Source organism: Gigantopelta aegis, chromosome 10, assembly GCF_016097555.1.
Source record: "Gigantopelta aegis isolate Gae_Host chromosome 10, Gae_host_genome, whole genome shotgun sequence".
In the NCBI taxonomy this organism is placed as follows: domain Eukaryota; kingdom Metazoa; phylum Mollusca; class Gastropoda; order Neomphalida; family Peltospiridae; genus Gigantopelta; species Gigantopelta aegis.
Genome location: NC_054708.1, coordinates 17,611,499 through 17,634,458, shown reverse-complemented (window position 1 = coordinate 17,634,458; position 22,960 = coordinate 17,611,499). Strand labels below are relative to the sequence as shown.

The 22,960-nt window shown below is 36.3% G+C and overlaps 2 protein-coding genes across 6 annotated transcripts in view; one reads left to right on the top strand and one right to left on the bottom strand.

The window, feature by feature from the left end:
• LOC121383197 (leucine-rich repeat-containing protein 27-like) overlaps positions 1 to 6,300 on the bottom strand; it is a 42,989-nt gene extending 36,689 nt beyond the window's left edge. For 4 of the 5 annotated variants that reach the window (XM_041513066.1, XM_041513069.1, XM_041513068.1 and 1 more), the window contains exons 1-4: positions 5,922 to 6,300; positions 3,851 to 4,043; positions 3,163 to 3,309; positions 2,099 to 2,360 (exon numbers count right to left, since the gene is read on the bottom strand). In XM_041513066.1, coding sequence (XP_041369000.1) covers positions 2,099 to 2,360; positions 3,163 to 3,309; positions 3,851 to 4,043; positions 5,922 to 6,203 — 884 coding nt within the window. In that variant the 5' untranslated portion in view covers positions 6,204 to 6,300. Of the gene's footprint in view, positions 1 to 984; positions 1,063 to 2,098; positions 2,361 to 3,162; positions 3,310 to 3,850; positions 4,044 to 5,921 lie in introns of all 5 variants that reach the window. The other variant, XM_041513070.1, reaches the window with a different exon arrangement.
• Positions 6,301 to 14,038: 7,738 nt separating this feature from the next.
• The window catches only part of LOC121384116 (serine/threonine-protein kinase 32A-like), a 122,270-nt gene continuing 113,348 nt past the window's right edge, over positions 14,039 to 22,960 (top strand). Inside the window, exon 1 of the mRNA XM_041514356.1 lies at positions 14,039 to 14,622. Within this exon, the coding sequence (XP_041370290.1) occupies positions 14,571 to 14,622 (52 nt within the window). The 5' untranslated portion in view covers positions 14,039 to 14,570. The remainder of the gene's footprint in view (positions 14,623 to 22,960) is intronic.

The window sequence follows — 22,960 nt, the reverse complement described above, 5'->3', positions numbered from 1 at the left end:
GGACGGACAACGCCATACCATAATATACCAACATATAAAAAAGAGAAGAAAAAAAAAAGAGAGAAAGAAATACGGTAAACAAACAATTTAAGTAAAAAAAACAAAATAACAATAAAAAAAACATTAAAAGTTAAAGTCACTGACCCCAGTTCCTGACATTTAATGTTTCACATAAAATGAATTTTGAGCTCCGACAAACATCAAATGATCAGAAATAAATTTGATTTGCCAAAACATACAATTGAATTAAGGTCTGTTTCAGAATTTAATACACAGGAAGAGTTAAAGTTTGTTTTGTTTAACAACACCACTAGAGCACATTGATTTATTTTTCCTCGGCTATTGGATGTCAAACATCTGGTCTTTTTTTTTTATTCATAGTCTTAAAGGAAGCCTGCTACATTTTTCCATTAGCAGCAAGTGATCTTTTATATGTACTTTTTTGCAGACAGGATAGGACATAATAATAATATAATAATAATAATAATCTTTATTTAAAGGTGACACATTCAGTACAAATAGAGACTGGTCTCCCATATACCACGGCCTTTGATATAGCAGTTGTAGTGCACCGGATGGACGAGAAAAACCATAATCAGACAATGGGTCCACCGAGGTGGTTCTATTCTATGATGCAAGCACCTCAAGCGAGTTCTCTGCCAACTGAGCTAGATCCCGCCCCTACATGAAAAAAAAGCAATATCTTTCATATGCCACACACAAAATAAAACTTTATTTTAACCATGTATGACTAGAAAAAAAGGTAACAGAAGGTCCATCCACAAGATATAAAAATATAATAATATCTGGATCAAATCTGGAACAGACTTATGCAAGACAAGAAATAGTGTGTAGTGTGTAATTTAACAGCAAAAAAAGCTATAAAAAGCCAATAATATTTTACCCCGCATAATAAATAGGATCGGTGTCTTTAAGAAAACAAACAAAAAAGCAACTGACTTTGAACGTCTTTATGCATGATACCTTGCTGTATGTGATGATCGGCATTTATTACTACTTTTCAATCTCACCTCAAGCAACACTTTTCGCAAAGATTTGAAGCTATGGGTAAAAATAACAGCGGGTGCAATCAAACATATACAGTAAAAAGCAAAGAAAACAAAAAAAAAACCCACAAAGCAAACTGATAATGAATATATAAGAACAAATAATTAAAAAATAGCAAATGTTTTTTGTTAGTGGTATTAATAACAGTGTGCAAATTAAAGTTACCGACACTAGTTTTTAAACACAATACAGCATATTTTTACTATTAGAGCTGTTACTGATAACACAAATCAGAATTACTTACATTATATTGTTTATATTATCAACTTTCATACATCTAAATGCCACGAAAGTAACTTTTCATCCTTATAAAAATGCACATACAGGTACCTCGATCTGACAAGTCAGGAATGAGCTTGTTTATTTTTAAAGGGTAAATTTCCCCATTTAAACGTTACAGACTCTTGTTTCATGCTATTGTAACTTTATCCAGATGTGTTATAGGTTTGAAGATTAACCAAACTTGATGTCCATTTATACGAGCTGAAAGTGAACATCTACTGTATGTACTAAAAACAACAGTTGAATGGCCCACCCTTTTCTTTTCTTACAGGATAAAATACACTTCTTGATTTCTTAAGAGTGTTATTTTTTGTCACCAACAGATTGAGATTTCCTTTTAAAGCACTTCTACAAGTCAAAATGTCCGCACAACCACTGTCGACTGTCTCGGAGAGACAGTACCCTATTGAATAATCCATTGTGTTACAGGCGGGGAACATCATAAAAACAAAAATTAGGGCTGTGTAGTAAATACGCTAGATTTTGAGTAAGTTCTCAACTGTTTATCAGTTTTTGTCATCATGTGCTATTTTAAAAGTAAGCCATATATAAAAAAAAACACCTTTCAGTCAATATATAATAAGATGCTTTTGTGCAAAATATCAACATTTTGCTTGACATACATTTTTTAGTAATCAACTTCAAAAAGTGGGAATTGTTTTAAATCACTCAATATTATGTGTTAAGAAATCCAGATGACTTTAGAAGGCTTGGGAATTACTGACAGTTATTAACGATGCAGCCATACCTCTCCATTGTTCCGCTTGCTTTAGCACGTTTCAGTTTATCAAGATGTTGTTGCCTCATCTCTGTGTAACTGACGGGCCTATGGAGTTCGGCAGTCGAAGGAACTGGACCAACAAGGTTGTTGTTATTGTCAGATGAATTCCTGCTGAGCTCGTGAGAGAGACAGCGCTGTCGCCTCATATATTCCGCGTATTCCCCCATACTGCCATCCCAGTCGTCATCATCACTCGATTCAGACCCGTCTCCCGACAGTTTTAAGGAATCTGAATAAAGCACAAATATGTATTGTTTTTGTAGGGTGGTTTTTTTTTTGTGTAACTAAAGAAAAGAATAAATGTCTAAAGCAGGCTAACCTACTTGTGTAATGCAGCAATTCAATGAACAGTTGAAAGAGGCCGTTTGTGACGGTTTTGCTATTAATACATATACATGCACCTTATAAAGAGGGGTGCATGGGCAGGAATTTTCTGTTTCTTCCATACATTTTCTGAGGGAACATGACCTACATGTAAACCCTTCCTAAAAATGTGCTCACCAGTCTATAGTCCATCCGATCCTCCTATAAAAATGTTTGGGTTTTTTGGTAAATAATTTCAGTTTGGTTTGACGCAAGAAGTAAAGTAAAAGGGACAATTTTTGTGTGCAATTTAAAAAATATTCGTTTAAAAATAAATAAAACTGTAATACACACCATAGTAAGAAAATGATGCTTAAGGCGTTATGACCACCATTTTGGTTTATACCAGTCCACAAACCAAAATGGTGACGATAACTCTGTAATTAGCGTTGTTTTCTTACTATGGTATGTATTACAGTTTTATTTATTTATAAACCAAATATCTTATTAATTGCACACAAAAATTTCAAAACACTTTTATTTTTCTTCAAACCAAACATCAAACTAAACCGAAATTATCTTCCATTCACTATGGCACTCCCGACTACTAGGCAAACTTTGACTAATGTAGTGGGGGACAGTTAGAGACAATGATGTGCAGTCAGTAATTCATAAAGCAGCTGACCAGTGAACGTGTAGAAATGAACATTATTCAAAACATGTCTTACCACCATTAGAAAACTTTGCTGATTTGGCTGCTGTTATCTGTTGCATAAATTTGAGGATTTCATGACTTCCTTTCTCCAAAATTTCAGCTGGCGGGAATTCCAGTGGATTATTGCAGATATTCAATCCATGCAATGTTTTAATATTGCCTGGGGAGAAAAAAAAGAAGATTAAAAGTAATAATTTTAAATAAGTAATTTGTTCTATTTTAAAACCTCCAGTCATTCTACCCATGAGGTTAAAATACTTTTTCTTTCTTTTTTCTTATATTTTGAATTATTTGGGTATTGGGGGCATAGACAATTGCAAAATGGGTAGATGATAATGAACTATCTATTTTAATGTTCTTAAAACTATAATTATGAACAAAGTATTAAAATCTGCTTTAAATAAAGAAAATAAATGGCTGATTAGTTACATGTCAGAAGGGACTGTTACATACATCCATGGTAGTATTCTTATTAAATATCTTTCAAAATATTATTATTTTAAAACAGGTGATATTAAAAAAAAATAATAATAATCACATTTTATGTAAATTGTAGCCGAACAAAATTAATGGACATTGGCAAATTTTATATCCTGGTGAATAAAAATTCCTGAAGGGTGATTGTTCCAACAACCCACAGTACCTCAGGCAAGTGATCTATCACTGACCAATGCCCCCACCCTGAACACATTAATATTTACCTAGTTCAAGTGGAAGTGTTTTCAGACTGTTGCCCTCTAACAATAAGTTCTTCAAGTGCTGATGTCTTCCAAGATGACTAGAAGGTATTCTTGACAAGTAATTACTGCGTAAATCCAACCATTTCAGATTTGGTAGTTTCTCAAAAAAGTCTTCAGGTAAATAGGATAAATAATTTCCTTCAAGGTACAGATTCTGCAAGTACATTAATGAACAATTTAGCTCTGGTAATAAAAGTTACCGTATATATTATGCATTATAGGTAGTTTTAACACTAATTATTATACTTAATAATGCAGTTTAAGCTAGAGCAAAAGCAATTGTTTAACGATATGACCAATTTTGTTTTTAAAATGTGTAAGGGCCATCCATTAAGTACTTACAAACAAAATTTGTGATTTTCAACTCCCAAATCCCCTCACTATGTACACCCTTTTTCATGTTTGTTACCACCCTTTCCCCATGGACAGGTGTGAACTTCCTTCACACTAAAACCAGAGCTGGTTTATCCTAGTAGCACGTGCTACAAGCCCTGTGCTTCAAGGGGCCCCACAGTGATGTGTAATTAAATTTATTTTCACCAGGTCATTTTTTCCCCCTCTCCCCAAGGGGGTTGAATTATATATTCTGGGAAGGGTTATTTGTGCTACACGCCCCGTGGATCCTTAAACCGGCATCGACAATAAAACATATACTGGATCAGCCCTCTACGTTAACGTTTTCATAGATCTAGGAGCCAGATAGTGCCTACTCCTATTTTTATATAATAAAATGTTTTAATTGCAGATGAACAAAAATGGTTGTACATGCAACCAAATCGGGTCGCAATGTAGTGGGTTGCTGGATACAGTTGTGAATATGATGTATGCACTCCTGTCAACGACCCTCCTCCCCTATTCTAAGTTCGCGAGCATGCTTAAAATTCAACAGTTGTTTTTGCTAATAAAAGCATCAGAAGATACACTAAGAGTGACGTAAGAGGTTACAAACAACAAGTTTCACAGAAATAATGCAATACAAACAGGTATAACTAGAACAAAATGTTTGTTTATATAGTTTTAACTGTTTTCACAAATTCCTGTTTTCACCCCGGAAACAAAACCCAGCATTATCAAAAGTACGGAACTAGACAAAAATTAGTTGGATGGCAAAAATTACAATTTTCAGTCATGTGACACATAGGGAGGGATTCTCTAAGGCCATGATAAAGTAATTAAATGGGTACTACAGAGTTGGGGTTTTTTAATCAAATAAACAGCAAATAAAGCACTAACAAGAGTGGGTTATAATGCCAGAAATTCTGCTTTTCATGACTTTTAACTAAAGAAAGAGTGACCAGGAAAGGTGATCGATTATTTTGCCCTCACTGTCCAATAGTAAAAAACAATGACCAGTTAATTACATATTCCATACTGATTTTCAGCTATTCCACAGTTGTCACCATTTAAAATTATATGAGGTTTCATTATTCATTGTTTTATTAATTTTACTGTCCTTTTCATCAGTTGGTTAAAAAACCAGGGTTTTTTTTTTTTAAATACAAAAGAAATGTAATAAAATGCTCCAGAAACAAAACATTTCTTTTAAGTGACCTCAATTCAATGTGACATCATAGAAAGTGAATTAACACTGTGTTTACTCTCGACTTTACAATACTCTAACCGGACATTGTTTATTTTCATTTGACATTACTATAAACATATTTATGTACAGGTAAGTGACATCTGTATTCTTGTCAGTTTCAAAGTATGGTCCTTTGGATCAAGTCAAACCATATATATGGTCTCGAAATTACAATACTCAACTGTACTTTCTTCATAGACTCCATTTGGCTAATATTTTGGCTACAGGTATTTTTGATCCAGGGTGAGCCCCGATAGTATACATAATACCTGGATGCCCCCTTCCCCACTTGAGAGATGTACATACTTTATGGCTGGTCCCTTGATTAATGCAGAAATATTAAAAAAGCTAAATATTATTACGACACTTCAAAACATGTTAATTGGAAGATAACAATCTATAATAAAATTGACATTAGCAAGTCTAGTGCTGGTTTTACAGCAATCACACCTCTAGTGTTTTTAGTTCAAGCAGTTCTTCTGGAATCAGCAGCATTCCTTTTTTACCGAGGTCGATGGTAGTTGAATCTGAGGAAGCAGTTTTATTAATGATCTGAAGAATATGTTCTTCCTGTGATTTACTTCTTGCAAATGCTCGTTCAGTTTCGCCACTTTCGTTCTGGCTCTGCCATTCCACCTTGGATTCATCTACTTCCAACCTTTCGAGTTCGCTGGATACAGACTCTGCATCGCCTGAATCGGACAGCTGTTCCGAGTCTAAACTAGACTGCATAACTGTCAAGTTTAATAAAGATGTATATCCTTAACGAAACCATAAAAAATGTAAACAACAGCATGCCATTTCCTCAGGTTAGCTATAAAATGGCGGCTTTCGATCTCCATGGTGATATACTACTTTCTTTACCAAAGTTTTATAAAATCATGGAGGTGGGGGGGGGGGGAGAGAATTGTTAACTAAAATGCATATGGCAACGGTATTTTTACTGGCAAATGGTGTACACGCGCCAATATTAAGATTTATTTTAATATTTGTGGTTTGTACAAAGTTCATTGTAATGGAAGCTTTCATTTTAATTTTTTCCCCATGCCAGGATGCATCCACGCACCCTACTTAATGGTTAAACTTAAAGGCCTTATTTCTCTAAATATGGATTATAAATGGAAATTACATTCATTTGGAATACCAAACCTAGTTAGTTTATGATCCAAAACATTTTAATTGAAATACGATCGAGGGAATTCCACAACACGCTTCATTTTTAAAATTTAGAAGTCTTGTGAAACGTAAAAAAAATACGGCAAGACAGACTCGTAGTTTTGTGGCTATATATACGACAACCGTATGATGTATTTTTGAATTTTATATAAACGACCGCTATGAGGGCCGGCTATATATAAATGGAAAATAATTTTAAAAATATATTATTTCATGATGAATACGCTGAAATAAAATAATTAACAATCGAAACATAAACTCACCATTTATTATTATTATTATTATTATTATTATTATTATTATCAGGCGCGTGTGCATGGAATTTAGCAGGAAAGAGATGCTAGGCGGTTACAACGCTATAGTATAGTGCTTGGTTCAAATACGGATAACATGTTTTCCAGCGTCACCAATGTAGCCTACGACCAGCCAGTCGTTTTTCGTTAAACGTTTGCAAATTATTTTGACTGATTCGCAAAATCGTCATTCGGCTTAATGTATAGCGTAAAAAAACAGTATACTGTCGCATGTTTTGCCGTCCACATGGTTGGCTTAATTATTACTTAACCCAGCTGAATCCAGTTCTACGTAGAGGGACAAGTTCAGCCTGCCGTTTGTGTGTGTATGCACGCACGTTAATCTTACATTTTTATAGCCAACCCGCCACCCCCCCCCCCCACTCCGATAAAACACCGCCCCTCCACTCCTAAAAGGTAGTAGTAGGCTAATAATAATAATAATAATAATAATAATAATAATAATAATAATTGTGTATTATTATTATTATTATTATTATTATTACATGTATTATAATGTTGGTAAAATCACGTCACGGTGGAGTGTGTGGGGGTGGTTGTGACAGAAACATTACATAAATTTAGAGGGGGACCCGGGAGTGGTCTCAGCGTTACTGGTATAAATTGTTTTTTTTTGTTGTTTTTTTAGTTTTATTGCTCCTTGCAATTTTGCGCATTTGAAATATGACTAAATACAGCAAAATAACCTTTTAGTCATATTTATTTGCGGTAAAATTAACTTCTTCTTTTTTTTCACGTAAGGAGCCTCAAAATTGCAATCAGTGAAAAATTATTAAGTTCAAGCCCTGTTGTTAGTTGTGTACTGTCCGTAGTTAGTTTCTCTTTCAGATAATCTACCTCAGCAGCTGATAATTTGTAATTTTTATTAATTAATTAATTAATTAATTAATTAATTAATTAATTAATTAATTTATTTATTTATTTATTTATTTATTATTGTTATTATTATTATTGTTGTTATTGATTATTATTATCATTATTATTATTTTATTTTATTTATTTTTTAGTATAGGGGCAATATTACGCTATTCATATGTCTATGGAAAACGTACACAAAAGGGTCCGCTAGATTCATATACAATCCCCCCTCCCCTGTTCAGAAAAAGCACTGTTCGTACAGTACTTAGTATGTATTTCTCCTGTTTCAGATGGTTCGGTAATATGGATCAATCAAATACACATGTACTTATTTACCGCCTTTGCTGTGAAAATAGCCAGCCCTCGTAAACGGCCGTCGTATATAGTAGTCACATCGTATAGACACCATCTAGTTCAGAGTATTCTTTAAAAATGTAACAATTCCTATCCCAAGTCAGCTGTTATGGCATATTTTGCATAATAATGAATTTGACAAGGTGGAAAATAAAGGCTTTTCAGGGACGTAGGCTGGGGGGGGGGGGGGGGGGTCTGAAGCAAATGGTCCGCTTTCAGAACTAAAACATACAGGTTTATACGTATGGAGTTTCTGGTGGTGCAAAAACAAAATAGAAAAAGGTCCACTTGGTTCATATTCGAATTCCCCCCCCCCCCAGGTCGAGATCACGCTACGCCCCTGCTTTTGTGATCCAGATGTTTAGATCTTTTTCGAGTACAACTATAAACGATAAATTTACCTACAGATGCAAAGGCCTAACTAGTCGACATTGTCGACATTTAGCATGCTTCTCTTACTAAAATAAATTAATGTATAAGCTTAGCATTCAATACATGTTTTTATTAATTTTTAATAACTTATTTTCATTGTGGTTTTTTTTAATAATTATTATTATTTACCCTATGTCACAGAGGACGGTCAAGCGTTCTCGTTACTCGGGCTTGGTAAATCGTTTTGACACTGCGGTTATTCGGGGGGGATGCCCGTCACGTGACTAAAAATAATACGTCATACTTCTGCTCTCCAAATAGCGGTTATTTTTCTCTGACCGTCGACATAATTCAATTATTTTTATAAAATATGAACAATAAGTGGGATATGGTGGTTATGTAGATGGTTCAACAAAGTACTTTTATGTACAAATCAAATGTATATATTGTCATATAATACTTTGTTGGGTCATTAATTAGGTCAACCATCCGTGACTGAGTGCCTTTAAAACACTCAGTCCTGGGTACACCCGAAGTAATATTTTGGAGATATTCATAGGCGTGAGGGCTCCCATTTGTTTTAGGGGTGCAGACTGATTTTTACCCGAATCTGAAAAACAACATTGCTTCATATTAGTATTACTGCCAAACAGCTATAGGTTTGCAAACGTTCACTACACATTTTTACTTGGATTACAAGAAGGTCTCGTGTTAGCACATTTTGCCCGAGTATCTCTGTCATTTTTAGGCTTATGGGAATATTTTGTCCAGCATATGCATTAATAGTGATTAATGATTAACTTTAGTGGTTAATGTGTGTGTGTGTGTGTGTGAGAGAGAGAGAGAGAGAGAGAGAGAGAGAGAGAGAGAGAGAGAGAGAGAGAGAGAGAGAGAGAGAGAGAGAGAGAGAGAGAGAGAGAGAGAGAGAAGACCCGTAGGAACGAGTAGGAGGCCCCTACCCGAGGACGAAATTGTACGTACCATATATATACATAAAGGATCATTATCTGGTTTGTTCCCCTATTAAATATGAACCAATATTAGATGTCTCCAGGCTCGTAGGAATGATATAATTGTCATGTGTGTGTGTGTGTGTGTGTGTGTGTGTGTGTGTGTATGTGACGGTGTGTGTGATATTTACGCACGAACACACACACAGACACGCAATTATATTATTCCTACCTTATTATGTTACCAGTGGTAAAGTGCTCGTCTGATGCGTGATCGGTCTGGGATCGATCCACATCGGTGGGTCCATTGTTCTATTTCTCGTTCCAGCCAGTGCACCACGACTGGTATATCAAAAGGCCGTGGTATGTGCTATCCTGTCTGTGGGATGGTGCATATAAAAAATCCCTTGCTACTAATGGAAACAAATGTTGATGGTTTCATCTCTAAGACTATATAGTATATGTCAAAATTACTAAATATTTGACATCCAGTTGCCGATGATTAATAAATCAATGTGTTCTAGTGGTGTCGTTAAACAAAAGAAATACAAACAAACTTAATTGTATGCGTAAAAAGCTTCTCTACCATAATATATGGTCCGTAATAAATGGGGCAAATAGACTATACAAACTAAGTCTCTGTATAATGATCAAAATTAACGGAAATGAATTAAATTGTATTCCGGAGACGAATTTGTTTCTTTTGTTTAACGACAACACTAGAGCACATTTATTAATCAATCATCGACTATTGGATGTCAAACATTTGGTAATTCTGACACGTAGTTATCAGAGGAAACCCGCTACATTTTGTCATAAGCAGCAAGAGATCTTTTATATGCACTTTCCCACAGACAGGAAAGCATATACCACGGCCTTTAACCAGTTGTGGTGCACTGGTTGGAACGCAAAAAAACCAATCAGTTGAATGGATTCAACGAGGTGGTTCGATCCTGCGACGCAAGCATCTCAGGCGAGCGCTGAACTGACTGAGCTAACTGACTGACTGTCTTTGTATCCATTGCCAACAAGGAAGTTACATTTTGTTGGGTACCCAGTCACTTAGGCATTAAGGGCAACGAAAAGGCCGATTCTACTGCCAAGTTTGCTTTGAATTTGTCCCATGCCAGTGTTGGTGTCAACTACAATGGTTTTAAACAGATATTAACCAATATAACGGTTCTATTTGGCAAGATGATTGGAACAGCGCGGTTGCGTATAAGCATAAATCTGTCAAGCCAGTCCCGGCAGAGTGGCAGTCCTCCTATAGGCGGTGCAGGAACGATGAGGTGGTCTTGTGTGGTGTTCGCATCGGTCATACTCAAATGCGCATTGAATAAGGAGATATTATGGCATAGAAAGATCAGAAAGAAAATGTCAACTGTGCAATAAGGACGACATATAATTATTTATATAATTATTATCTTTTCAAAAAAGAAAAAAAAAAGAACTCTGTACTCTTAGTAAATATCTCAAAGAGGCAACATATACTTAGCCAAAAAAGTTAAGCAATTTGGTAAATGTGCTTAAATAAAAGAAAACTCCTGACTTATAAAATCAAATCAGACACTGAATTTAATTGAAGCATCATTTGACAGTATAAGTGACAGGAGATTTTCTATAAAAAAAAAAAAATGTGTAACTGTCACGTGGTTAAATGGTGCTTGGGGGTTCATGCACGAACATGTGAAAATTGTCACTAACATGTCTGAGCACGGTGGTACAAAGTCGCCTCATGCACTGATCGTGACCGATGTGGTGGTGGTAGCGTCATAGTGTGGGCAGGAATTCATGACATCATTTTCATCATTTATGGGACCTGAATGCTCAGCATTACAGTGCCAAAATCATCACTCCAGTTGTCATTCTGTTCATGCAGCAATATCCAGGTTTTTTGTTTCAGCATGACAATGCATGTCAACATTCAGCCAAACTAACGACTGGACTTCTTCAGAGGTACAGTATTGAGGTACTAAACTGCTTGCAAGATCTCATGACTTATTTGTCCCCTAGTATGCAGGTATGGGGTCTGTTGGATCGTAGGGTGCGAGAGAACCACGTGTATATTCACAACGTGCACAATCTTAAACATGCTTTAACTCGTGAATGGATCTCTATCACTATTCCAGAGATCCACCGACAATTTTCACATTTACGTACATGAACCCCCAAGCACCATTTAACGTGACAATTACACATTTCATTTTGTATTGAAAATCTCCTGTTACTTATACTGGCAAATGATGTCTCAGTTAAATCCAGTGTCCGATTTAATTTTGCAACTCACGAGTTTTCTTTTGTAAAAATAAAAATAATATGCAACGGAGAAATGTAAATTCCCAACTAAAGTGATTTTAGCAGTCTATAAATGAACTATCGTATTATAACACATAATATTAAAGTTAAACAGATATGTAGATAAACGTATTGTTGTAAATAGTATTTTACCATACCCGTGAGACGTTGTTCCCGGGGTTGGGGTGATGTGTGCATTTGTTTGTTATGCATGTTGAAAAGTGTCCCCAATCGATCAACGCCCATGATACCACTGCCTTTGATATACCAGTTGTGGTGCACTGGTTGGAATGAGAATTACGAAAGTGTCTCGGCGAAAAATGTGTAAATATTAATGAATTTATATCGTGTTAGTGAGGAAGGAGGAAGCCTGAATGATTTATTGTATCATGGGTGAACCAGTTTCGGTTCTAAAACATATCAATATTTATAAACAGACAGTTGTTATTCAAATACCTACCTTTTTATTAGTATCTCTACGCTTCAAATGAGCACTAAACTGGCCGCTAAGTAGCTAAGTTTACCGCACGTACTTCAAAAACTGAAGCATGCATCAGCAGTAAATATTATTAACTACGTAACCTGTTTTGGTGAGTGATACGTTTAGTGATATAGCTTACAGCAAAAGCTTTCCAAACACATTTTTTTTCAGTGTTTTATCAAAGCATGTATGTCGTTCAACAAAACATGTACTTATAATAATTTATATAAAAAATTTTTTTACAAATATTTTAAGGCAAATTACAAAATGGGAGTCCTTGAGAACCAATGTTAAAGGCATACTGTCACGGATTTAAGGACCTTATTTCTCTAAAAATGGATAATAAATAAAAATTACATTAATTGTTGGAAACTAAATCTAGCTATCGCATCACCTTAACTAAACTATGATGGAGTGAAATCCATGTCATCCCTCTCGGCAATTTTAGTTTTTGAATTATGGACCATTACCATAATTCAATTATTTTTACAAAATGTCATTAATAAATGGAGCATGGTGGTTATGAAGCTGGTTGAATAAAGTACATTTAGGGACAAATGAAATTATTTTTGTTCAGGTAATACTCTGTTAGACAATTAAATAGGTCAGTGGTCTGTGACAGTATGCCTTTAACAGACATTTTAGTAAAACAAATATAACAATTCTGATGTCTTGCAATCGTGTTATAAGTCGAGCAAATGAATGGTTATAATGGTAAAATTATTTGGTTAAAAATATAAGCTGCATTCTAAGTTTTAATAAATATATAAACAGATATCCAGAAATATATTTATGTTAAAAAATATATAAGGACCATATATTTTTAGCAAGTATCTGTAAAGAGAGTTTTTCCAGAAGACGCCGCGACAATCATGTGACTTCAATACCAGATACCAGTACAGCTGAGAACAGGCAGAAATAATTTTTAAAATTAAGTTTTCTTTCAACTTACAGTCTTTGAAAATCATAAAAAGGTATTAAGGTGTTTATGAGTGGGTTAAGTTCAATCTCGCTGTTTACTTTCCCCATGCAAAAGTCAACGACGTCAGAAATATTTAATTGTACGTAGGCCTACTTTTGCGCACAAACGACGCAACCATCGAAACAGGTTAACGGACGATACATTTAATAAGTGCACTGTGTAAGTTTCCTTGTTCCTAGAAAAATCTTGCAGACATCCCTAAAACTTATTTATCGTTATGGTTATATAATTCGGTACTTTTTTCTTTTATGCAACAAAAGAAAGAAATGTTTTATTTACGGTTATATGGCATCAGGCATATGGTTAAGGACCACACAGATTTTGAGAGGAAATCCGCTGTCGCCACTATATGGGCTACTCTTCCGATTAGCAGCAAGGGATCTTTTATTTGCTCTTCCCACAGGCAGGATAGCACAAAGCATGGCCTTTGTTGAACCAGTTATGGATCACTGGTCGGTGCAAATGGTTTACACCTACCCATTGAGCCTTGCGGATCATTCACTCAGGGTTTGGAGTCGGTATCTGGATTAAAAATCCCATGCCTCGACAAGGATCCGAACCCAGTACCTACCAGCCTGTAGACCGATGGCCTACCACGACGCCACCGAGGCCGGTAATTTATGCAACAAAGCCCACCCATGCAGCATTCCACACGCTCGTTCATTCATATCTAGACTGTCTTCACGATTAATACAGTAACATACAAATCTAGTCCAATTGTAGTCTCGATTACCAACACTAAGACGAGGGAAGATCTATACAGTGTCACAAGTGTCTATCGAAACTAACCAAGCTATCGATTTTCTGTTCGGTGAATCAGTTTAATGAAAAACCAAATCGAAATGTACGCTAGGAAATGAAGCAAAATAACAGAGTAGTGAATGGATAACAAGTGCTAGTTTCTTCTGCTTCAGATGAGTTATTTTCGTTGTAATAAGTAGCACATATTATTTGGAAGAAAACATGATGTAGACCTAACGAGCCGGTCCTACTATTCGTCGTCTAAAGAGCGAACGGACGTACAATATCTTTTTATTATTGATTCAGCAGGCGTTTTACACCTAAAACTATTTTCACATATTGTTGGTGTTTCGAGATCAATAGTGTCGAACCATGATGGTATGAGCTTGACAGATCGACTTGTTTCAAAATGAAAACTAAACATCAGCGGTTTTCCAACTGTGTAACTTTATGGAATAATATGTAAAGTCGCGTATCTTCTTCATAAATACTGGTATATAACTCTTTCCACTACTGTTTGATGCGGACCACCGGTCGAAGTGTGGTCACACGAACGCTGTCAAAATTGGCTGTACAATGGGGACAGGGAATTCTGCGCGAAAGCAGTCTTTCGACGCAAATGGCGAAGGTAGGTGTTGCATTGTTTTTAGCCCACTGAGTAAGTACTCTGCCGCTACTGCGCTAGAGCTATAGTCCGTCCCATAATCGCCCATCCTACTACAATTTTTTTCAATTTGGGTTTTGAAGTAAGAAGAAGTGTAAAAGTATTTTGGAAATAATTTAGAAAACAATCGGCTTATAATTAAATAACTTGTAGTAAATTCCATTTTTATAAAAAAAAAAAAAAAAGGACTATAGACGGACATGTGGACAGTCACAGTTAGAGCTATTATAATTGTCCAAATTTCCGTCTAGCTTACTAACAGCAGACTACTTGAACTAGGGTCTACATTGTGTTTTTGATAATAACAGGATAGGGGTGAGGAAAGAATAAACAGGATAGAAAAGAAAACAAGTTGAAGAACAAACGGGCGGATTATGGGGGGGGGGGGGGGGGGGGTCCCCCAGTTGCACGAGCCCCCCACCCACCCCCCGGCGAAAAAAACCCCAACCCCACCACGTAGATCTAAATTGATGTTCACGTAAAATTTATAATTTCAAATTATAAACATTTACATATTGTTTCGAAACCCCTTACCTAAAGCATAATCCGCCCTTGACAAAGTTCAATATTTAAATCGTAAAGTATTGCATTTAAGGAGTGTGTCCCAAGTTTGCTGTCATTGTTGAGATGTTGCCGATTAACACTTTGTAACGACTATAATTAAATATTAAAAAAAAAAAAAAAAAAAAAAAATCGGCATAACCTAGCAGTGGGTGTATATTAAATATATTTATGATTGCTATATCTTGTTTGTACTAGACCAAACTTAGTTTATTTTCTAATAATTTTAGTCACAGACATTAGGGCGACCTGAAACATAATGACTATAAAGATATTGATATTCTAAACTTGAATCTGTATTTAGTACGTAATTTTAGTCGTTACAAAATTTGATTAGTCGGAAACAGTCAAAAACTCAGTTCTGTCCCTAAACGTGACATGGAGTGTGGATTTTAGAAACTCCATATACTTAAAATGTAATAGAAAATTTGACATTATTTACATCTAATGAAATGAAGGATACCCACCAGTAATCCATGAACATTTATTGATAACCGATATGTCGTTTCCCTATGCATTGCTGTGTCATTTTATTTGCTTTTTGACACTGAAGAGCCAGTGTTTTTTTTTGTGCTGGAGTGTCTGTGCATTAATTCGTTCATTTTACCTTTTTGATTATTTCTCGAATATTATATCTGTATAATATTGTGTCTGATACAGATACGCTGAAATTAACATACTGGTGTATGATATACGAAGTAACGTACACGTGTGTGTGTGTGTGTGTGTGTGTGTTAGAGAGAGAGAGAGAGAGAGAGAGAGAGAGAGAGAGAGAGAGAGAGAGAGAGAGAGAGAGAGAGAGAGAGAGAGAGAGAGAGAGAGAGAGAGAGGAGTTTCTTATTTATGCTTGTTATAATATATATCCCCCAACAAAGTTCCGCGCCCACCCCTTTATGACTACGGTAATTATATATGGGTCTGCACCTTTTAAAAATACACGAATGTTGTTCATACAGCCACGTTTCGTTAGTCCTACCGTAATCGATATTTAGGGTCAAACCCATTTTCCTCCAAACACCCCCTCCCTCACAAGACAACAACTAAACAAAAAACATGAGCTTTAGAATTATACGCATTTGATATAACCCGTACTTCGCACAAGAGGTGGATTGTGATGACGTTACACTGGGAATTTTCCCTCAAAATATGAATGCCAGCCCTCATTAGCCGTGGAAGTATCACGACCGCCGTATACTAGTATATAGCCACTTCTGTGACAAGTCGTAATGACAAAGATGGCAGCGGCCATGTACTGGATGTTGTATTTATATAGTTCATCTTTGTTCGCAATATTTAGCACGATGTGTGTACGGTAGTCGATATGAGAGCAAAAGTGCTGCATCATGCCAGGCCAAAGTTGGCTGTCGACAATGCAGATCAAAAGAGAAGAAGCGACCAGATGGACCGGAAGCTGTTAAAAAGGCCTAATGGATGTGGATATAGGCTACCCTCTCTTCTTTTTATTTAACCCGCCCCCCAAAAACCCCCACCCCAAACCCTTCGAAATCAACTCATATCTATAAGTAGAAATTGCGTTGGTTTAATTTTATTCCAAGGTGACATTAAAAAACCTATTTCCAAGAAATGATCTCCTCTCTAACCTATTCATTAGTTTTCCATTAGCTATCTGGTACTTTAAACCTTGCCGACGCTCTTCTATTGGAAATAATATGAAATTAAGCTTTTGCCCTCCTCCACTCCCCCTTCGCCAACACGCCCCTGAAACCCAACAAATCGTCTACCTAATTTCCAAGGCATGATATTCTGACTAAACCATCTTTTTATCTTCACTCTAACCATTGCTGTCAGTTTAGTTAAGGATACATGGAACCTGAGTTCTCGTCGTGAAATACCCCGTCAGTTGGCCCATTGGGCTATTTCTCGCTCCAGCCAGTGCATCACGAGTGGTACATCAAAGGCCGTGGTATGTGCTATCCTGTCTATGGGATGGTGCATTTAAAAGATCCCTTGCTGCCAACCGAAAAGAGTAGCCCATGAAGTGGCGACAGCGGGTTTCCTCCTTCAATATCTGTGTGGTCCTTAACCATATGTCTGACACCATATAACCGTAAATAAAATGTGTTGAGTGCGTCGTTAAATAAAACATTTCCTTCCTTCCATTGGGCTATTTCTCGCTCCAACCAGTGCACCACGACTGGTATATTAAAGGCCGTGGTGTGTGTTATCCTGTCTGTGGGATGGTGCATATAAAAGATCCCTTGCTGCTAATCGAAAATAGTAGCCCATGAAGTGGCGACAGCGGGTTTTCTCTCTCTGTATCTCTGTGGTCCTTAACCATATGTCCGACGCCACATAACCGTAATTAAAATGTGTTGAGTGCGTCATTAAATAAAACATTTCCTTCCTTCCTTCGTCGTGAAATAATTATCCCCCCATATGGAATCGCACTCTCGGCTAGACGATGCCATTATCGCAGTGCACCCGTGGAGTTTTGGATGCTACTTTACATCTCCCCCACTGAACAAGACGGAACACTCGCCCTGGATTGGGGGCTGGGGGCTGGTATTGAAATACGCATACTTAAATCAAATATTTCTAAACCACCAGACCACCAGTAAAATTATTAAGTTTTGGATAGTACGCAAGGAACATCCTAGTTTACTGGGTTTTTGTTTTTTTAAATGAAAAATTAGACGTTTTCACAATTTTGAATTTCTGGTCAAAATTTATTCCAAACTTAGCAAGGTTTCATTATCCAGTACATACAGGCTAACTGAAGTAAACGCTCTGGCAAAAGATAATGAAATAATAATATGATCCCTCAACATATAAGGAACTTTTTCTTCAGCCATATAATGAATGCCGTATATCATGATGAAGTTGGGAGTCAGTCTTAGTATGTCATACCTTTCATATTTTAAAACGTATACACCCCACCCCATTTAGATCTCAAAGTAAGCGTTATAAACCTGTTTAATAAACCTTAACATTAGTCTGTCTGCTTCGAGTTGAATATTTTATAAGATTTATTTTTCCATTCCACACATTCCATAAATTCTCATGTATATTCGTATACCATGAAAATAAAGGTTATATATGCCGACTTTCTGCCACAAAATAATTTGAGTGTACGTAATAAAAACAAAACAGACCAAAAGTACCCATACTAGCTGGTTATTAGTTCGAAAACATTTTGAAATTCAGCACTGCATTTCAAGTACTGTGACATCTTTTAAATAGCAGTTCTCTTACAATAATCTTTCTACCCCCCCCCCCCCCCCCCCCCCCCGATATCCATTAATTTCCAAGACTTTAAGGTACTTGTACGCTCAGGCTTAAATCCCCTGACTATAAGGACCTTTTAAACACTTATTGGCAGGTAAAATCCAGTTTGGGCTCATACAAACATTCGAACGACCAGAAGCACACCGTGTATATACACAAAGCAATTAATAGACTTTAGGTCACCTGCAAAAAATAATTATGGTCCTAATAAAGGTTTACTACAATGAAACGGGTACATTGGGATTATGCTAGTATTGTTGAACTCAACTCTAGTTTTGCTGTGTACTAAAATAAGATCTGCTGTCTGATGGTTATTTAATTGACTCGAACTCAACGCACATGATTTGCAAAAGCATTAGGATGTACCATACTACATGTACAGGTATTTGGGTCGTCGTTAACTACTGATGTTAAATTCGTTTTGTCACTTAATGTTAGTGGTAGCTCGTCACTCGGCTTTTCACAATTAATGGTAGCTGGAAGCCTGTTTGAAATTGGCAGGCATTCTGCCAGAGGGTAAAACGGGTACTGCGCCATACCCAAATGTATGTATATATTAACCTTTCGGCTCTTATTATTACTGTGTGATTTTCTTAACCCCAACCCTAAATCTAACCCAACAGGTGCATGCAGCACACGCATTGTAAATATTAATTCCATAGCGCCACACCCAAACATTTCTTTTGGGCAGAAACCCTGATTGGGGAGCTGTACTTTCTAGTTTGTAGATTAACCAAACGTAGTGTCAATTTTCACGGTTTTGATTGAAAACATATTTTATTGTGTGTGTGTGTGTGTGTATATATATATATATATATATATATATATATATATATATATATATATATATATATATATACATGTAGAAGTGTGTGTGTGTGTGTGTGTGTGTGTGTATATATATATATATATATATATATATATATATATATATTGCTTACCGCAACGCCAAATAGTCCCAAAATAAACACGCCTTAACCCCCGCATAAATGCATTTAAATTCCAAGGAATTTAATGAGGTTTTATTGCACACACACACAGACACACACACACACACAGACACACACACGCACGCACACACGCACGCACACAGACACAGACACACACACAGAGAGAGACACACACAGACACACACACAACACACACACACACACACACACACACACACACACAAACACACAAAAGGACTGGACACACGTTTTGCACAGTTGAAACTAGGGTCTGCGACTTTAATAATATTATGCTGTCAGGTTATTGAAATGATTTTATGAGACAGAAGTGTATGTCGCAGGTTTCGTCAACTGGCTCTATTTTCAAATAAGATACGTTTATCTCAAAATGTAGGATTATCTGAAATACTTTGTGGAATTCAGGTTAATTATTTTTCTGTGCGACATGACAGCCGCGGGGGACAGTATGGCCTGAAAAGACTTACTGTGGGGAAATATCGTTATATTGACCAGTTCAACTGAAACGATTGCCGGTTTACGTTTGTTCTTGCTGTCAAAAACAAATAAAAAACCAAACTTATTTTGTCGTCAGAAATTTCAGTCGATATCCAGACACCCACGAGAATACACCCCCCCCCCCCTCCCCCCACACCATCACTATTACCTCGTCGTGATATGGTAAATACAGAATGCATCTCTCTCTCTCTCTCTCTCTCTCTCTCTCTCTCACACGCACACATACACACAACATTATGATTTCATCCAAATCATAGGTTGCACGAAGCACTAGTGTCGTGTGGCGTTGCCTTTATTTTAAAAGTTGAATAGAAGCACGTGACGCATGTGTATAAAGATAAAGCACGGGATCGCTTAAAAATAAACCGAGTAAGGTATACAATGTAATATGTTTACTAAACTGTCGAACAACAGTTGATTTATATTCTTATGCACATTGTATGTATTAATAATCGGGGAGGTGTGTGTGTGTGTGGGGTGGGGGTGGGGGTAGGTCGACGCCGAGTCTATCCACAAAATCCTACTCGGATACCTTTCTTATGGCGAATTCTCAATCTAGAGGTTTGACAAAGTTTGTGAGTAAAATATACTAAAACAAAAATGGGAAAAACCCACAAAAACAAAACCAACAAACAAACTGACAGGGTTTTCTTCTTCCTTTTTTTTGTCCATCTTTCTACCAAATAAGTTGAATGAATTTTAAAATTTTGTATTACATGATATCTGTATGGTTGAGAAAGCATTTAAAAGAACATATTAATGATTTAACGTATGAATTTCCTCTATTAAGGACTTATAGTAAGCCTCTGGGTTATTGTTGCTCCCATTAAAAAACAAAATGAAGTTAAAACATTTTAAGACGGGTGCAGTATTCTTCACTGGGTATTTTAATTTTATTTTAACTGATTAAAACTGATTAAACATTTCCCTAAATAGAAAGTTATCCATCCACTACATGAACGTTAATTCGTGAGATAATCTTAAAATATCTACTTTTAGTTTGATAAAATCGTATACGTTTTTATGGTGGATAAAAAGGCAAATTACATTTTGGAGCAACTCTGTAACTTGTTATTGACTTGGGTTTTGGGGGGGGGGGGGGGGGGGGGGGGAGTTTTGTGAGTTTTTTAATTATTTTTTATTATTATTATTATTTTTTGGAAGAATGAGGGCTTTACATTTCTATTGATTGGTGCTCTCAAATATCCGGATGTCTAAGCATTAGTAATTTAAGTCAGTTATTATTATATTACCTTTTTGTTTGCTTCGTTCACGTGGAAACACTCGCCACGTTGCCATGGAGGGGCAAATAAAAACACTAAAAACTAGAAAAGAAAGTTAATCTCACAATTTAAGGAGTTATTAGCGGAATCGCCAACAACAATATCAGATAATATTACGCTTGACGCTTATGGTATAGAATAATTAGGAAAAAATGCTTTTATGCGAAGCGTTTACACGTGACTGAATAACGTGGTAATAGAAGTAGCAGAGCATTAAAATTCATCATGCAGGTAATTGCATATGCTATAATTATATTAGTTTAAGGTTGCAATAATCAGATCGAGCAAAGTGGCAAGAAGCAAAATAACCATAGCAGCAGCAACAGCAACATATATTGCTACTATCAATACAACAACAACAACAAAAACAATTGCTGCTGTTGGTGTTGCTATTACTACTTCTACTACTACATGTACTACTAATGTTACTAAGTACTACTTCTACTACTACAGTTATTATTATTATCATTATTATATTTTTAGTTCTTTATAGGAAGAACGTCCTAGAATGCTTTAGAAAATGGTTTTCTTGTAGTCATGCCTTTTCCCCCAGCTTCTACCGATCCAACCCTACCAACTCTGACGTCCCTACTTGTCATTCCCGCCCACTCTGTCTTCTATGTTTTAAATTAATTATCTCGTTTCCTCACCTTCTCTACAAGCGTGATGTGTCTTAAGGCGACTCCATACGATACGAGTGCCTGGTACGAGAATAACCGATCGCATGGAAACAGATGGAATTGAAATGTCGTGTCACGTTCGGCTATTTTCGAGGCACTCGTATCGGGTGGGATCGCTTTTAGTGGTAGGATGATCGTCTGAGATGCGATATAATGTAGATCAATCGTCCTCGGTAGACTCGTTGCACTGATTCATTTTATAACCAGTGCTGCACAACTGGTATGTGATTTTGTGCAAATGTGCATATGCAATACCCAATGTTCTAATTGAAAATCGAGTTTCTTCCGAAATTAGCAATTGCAAATACTAGCAGCGGATACGAGCCTCAATCTGTACGCTTAATATTAAAAAAAAGTGTTGAGATTATATATCATGAAAGTCAGCATTAAAATGTAATTTCCGTCTTTTTGTCCCCCTTCCTTCGCCCTCTCTCTCTCTCTCTCTCTCTCTCTCTCTCTCTCTCTCTCTCTCTCTCTCTCTCTCTCTCTCTCTCTCTCTCTCTCAGTGTGTACGCGTGTCATTTTACCTCTAAGATTTTTTTTGGGTATTTGCTACAACAAAATGAACATGAATTCTTTCATTTCCTTGATTTTTTGTTGTTTGTACAAAAGTGCTGGTTATTACGTTTCAGCTTTCTAAGGTTTCAGCCAATATATTGGTCTCTTGACGCCAAACAAAGCAGCCTTGATTGAAAACAGATGACATTCAGGACTTGCGCGAATCGATTGAAACCCAGAACGTTGTTACGTCTGTGGCTGTTTAAACACATTTATAAATGCATTCGTTATTAATTTCTAAGCACGGGTCTAAGTGATAAAAATATGGCAAAAGTACTGTGAAATCTCATTTATTCGTCGTCTAATTTTCGTGTAATTCGTGGACCAGTGCAGTCAACGAATTTAAAAACACAGTATATATACAGTCAGACCTCGTTACAACGACCATGTTCGTCCCTGGGTCACTTTGTCGTTATATCGAAATTGCCGGTGTATCGAATTGTCATGAGTTATCTCCATTGCCAAAATAACGTAACAAAAAATACTAATTAATATTAACTGATGACTC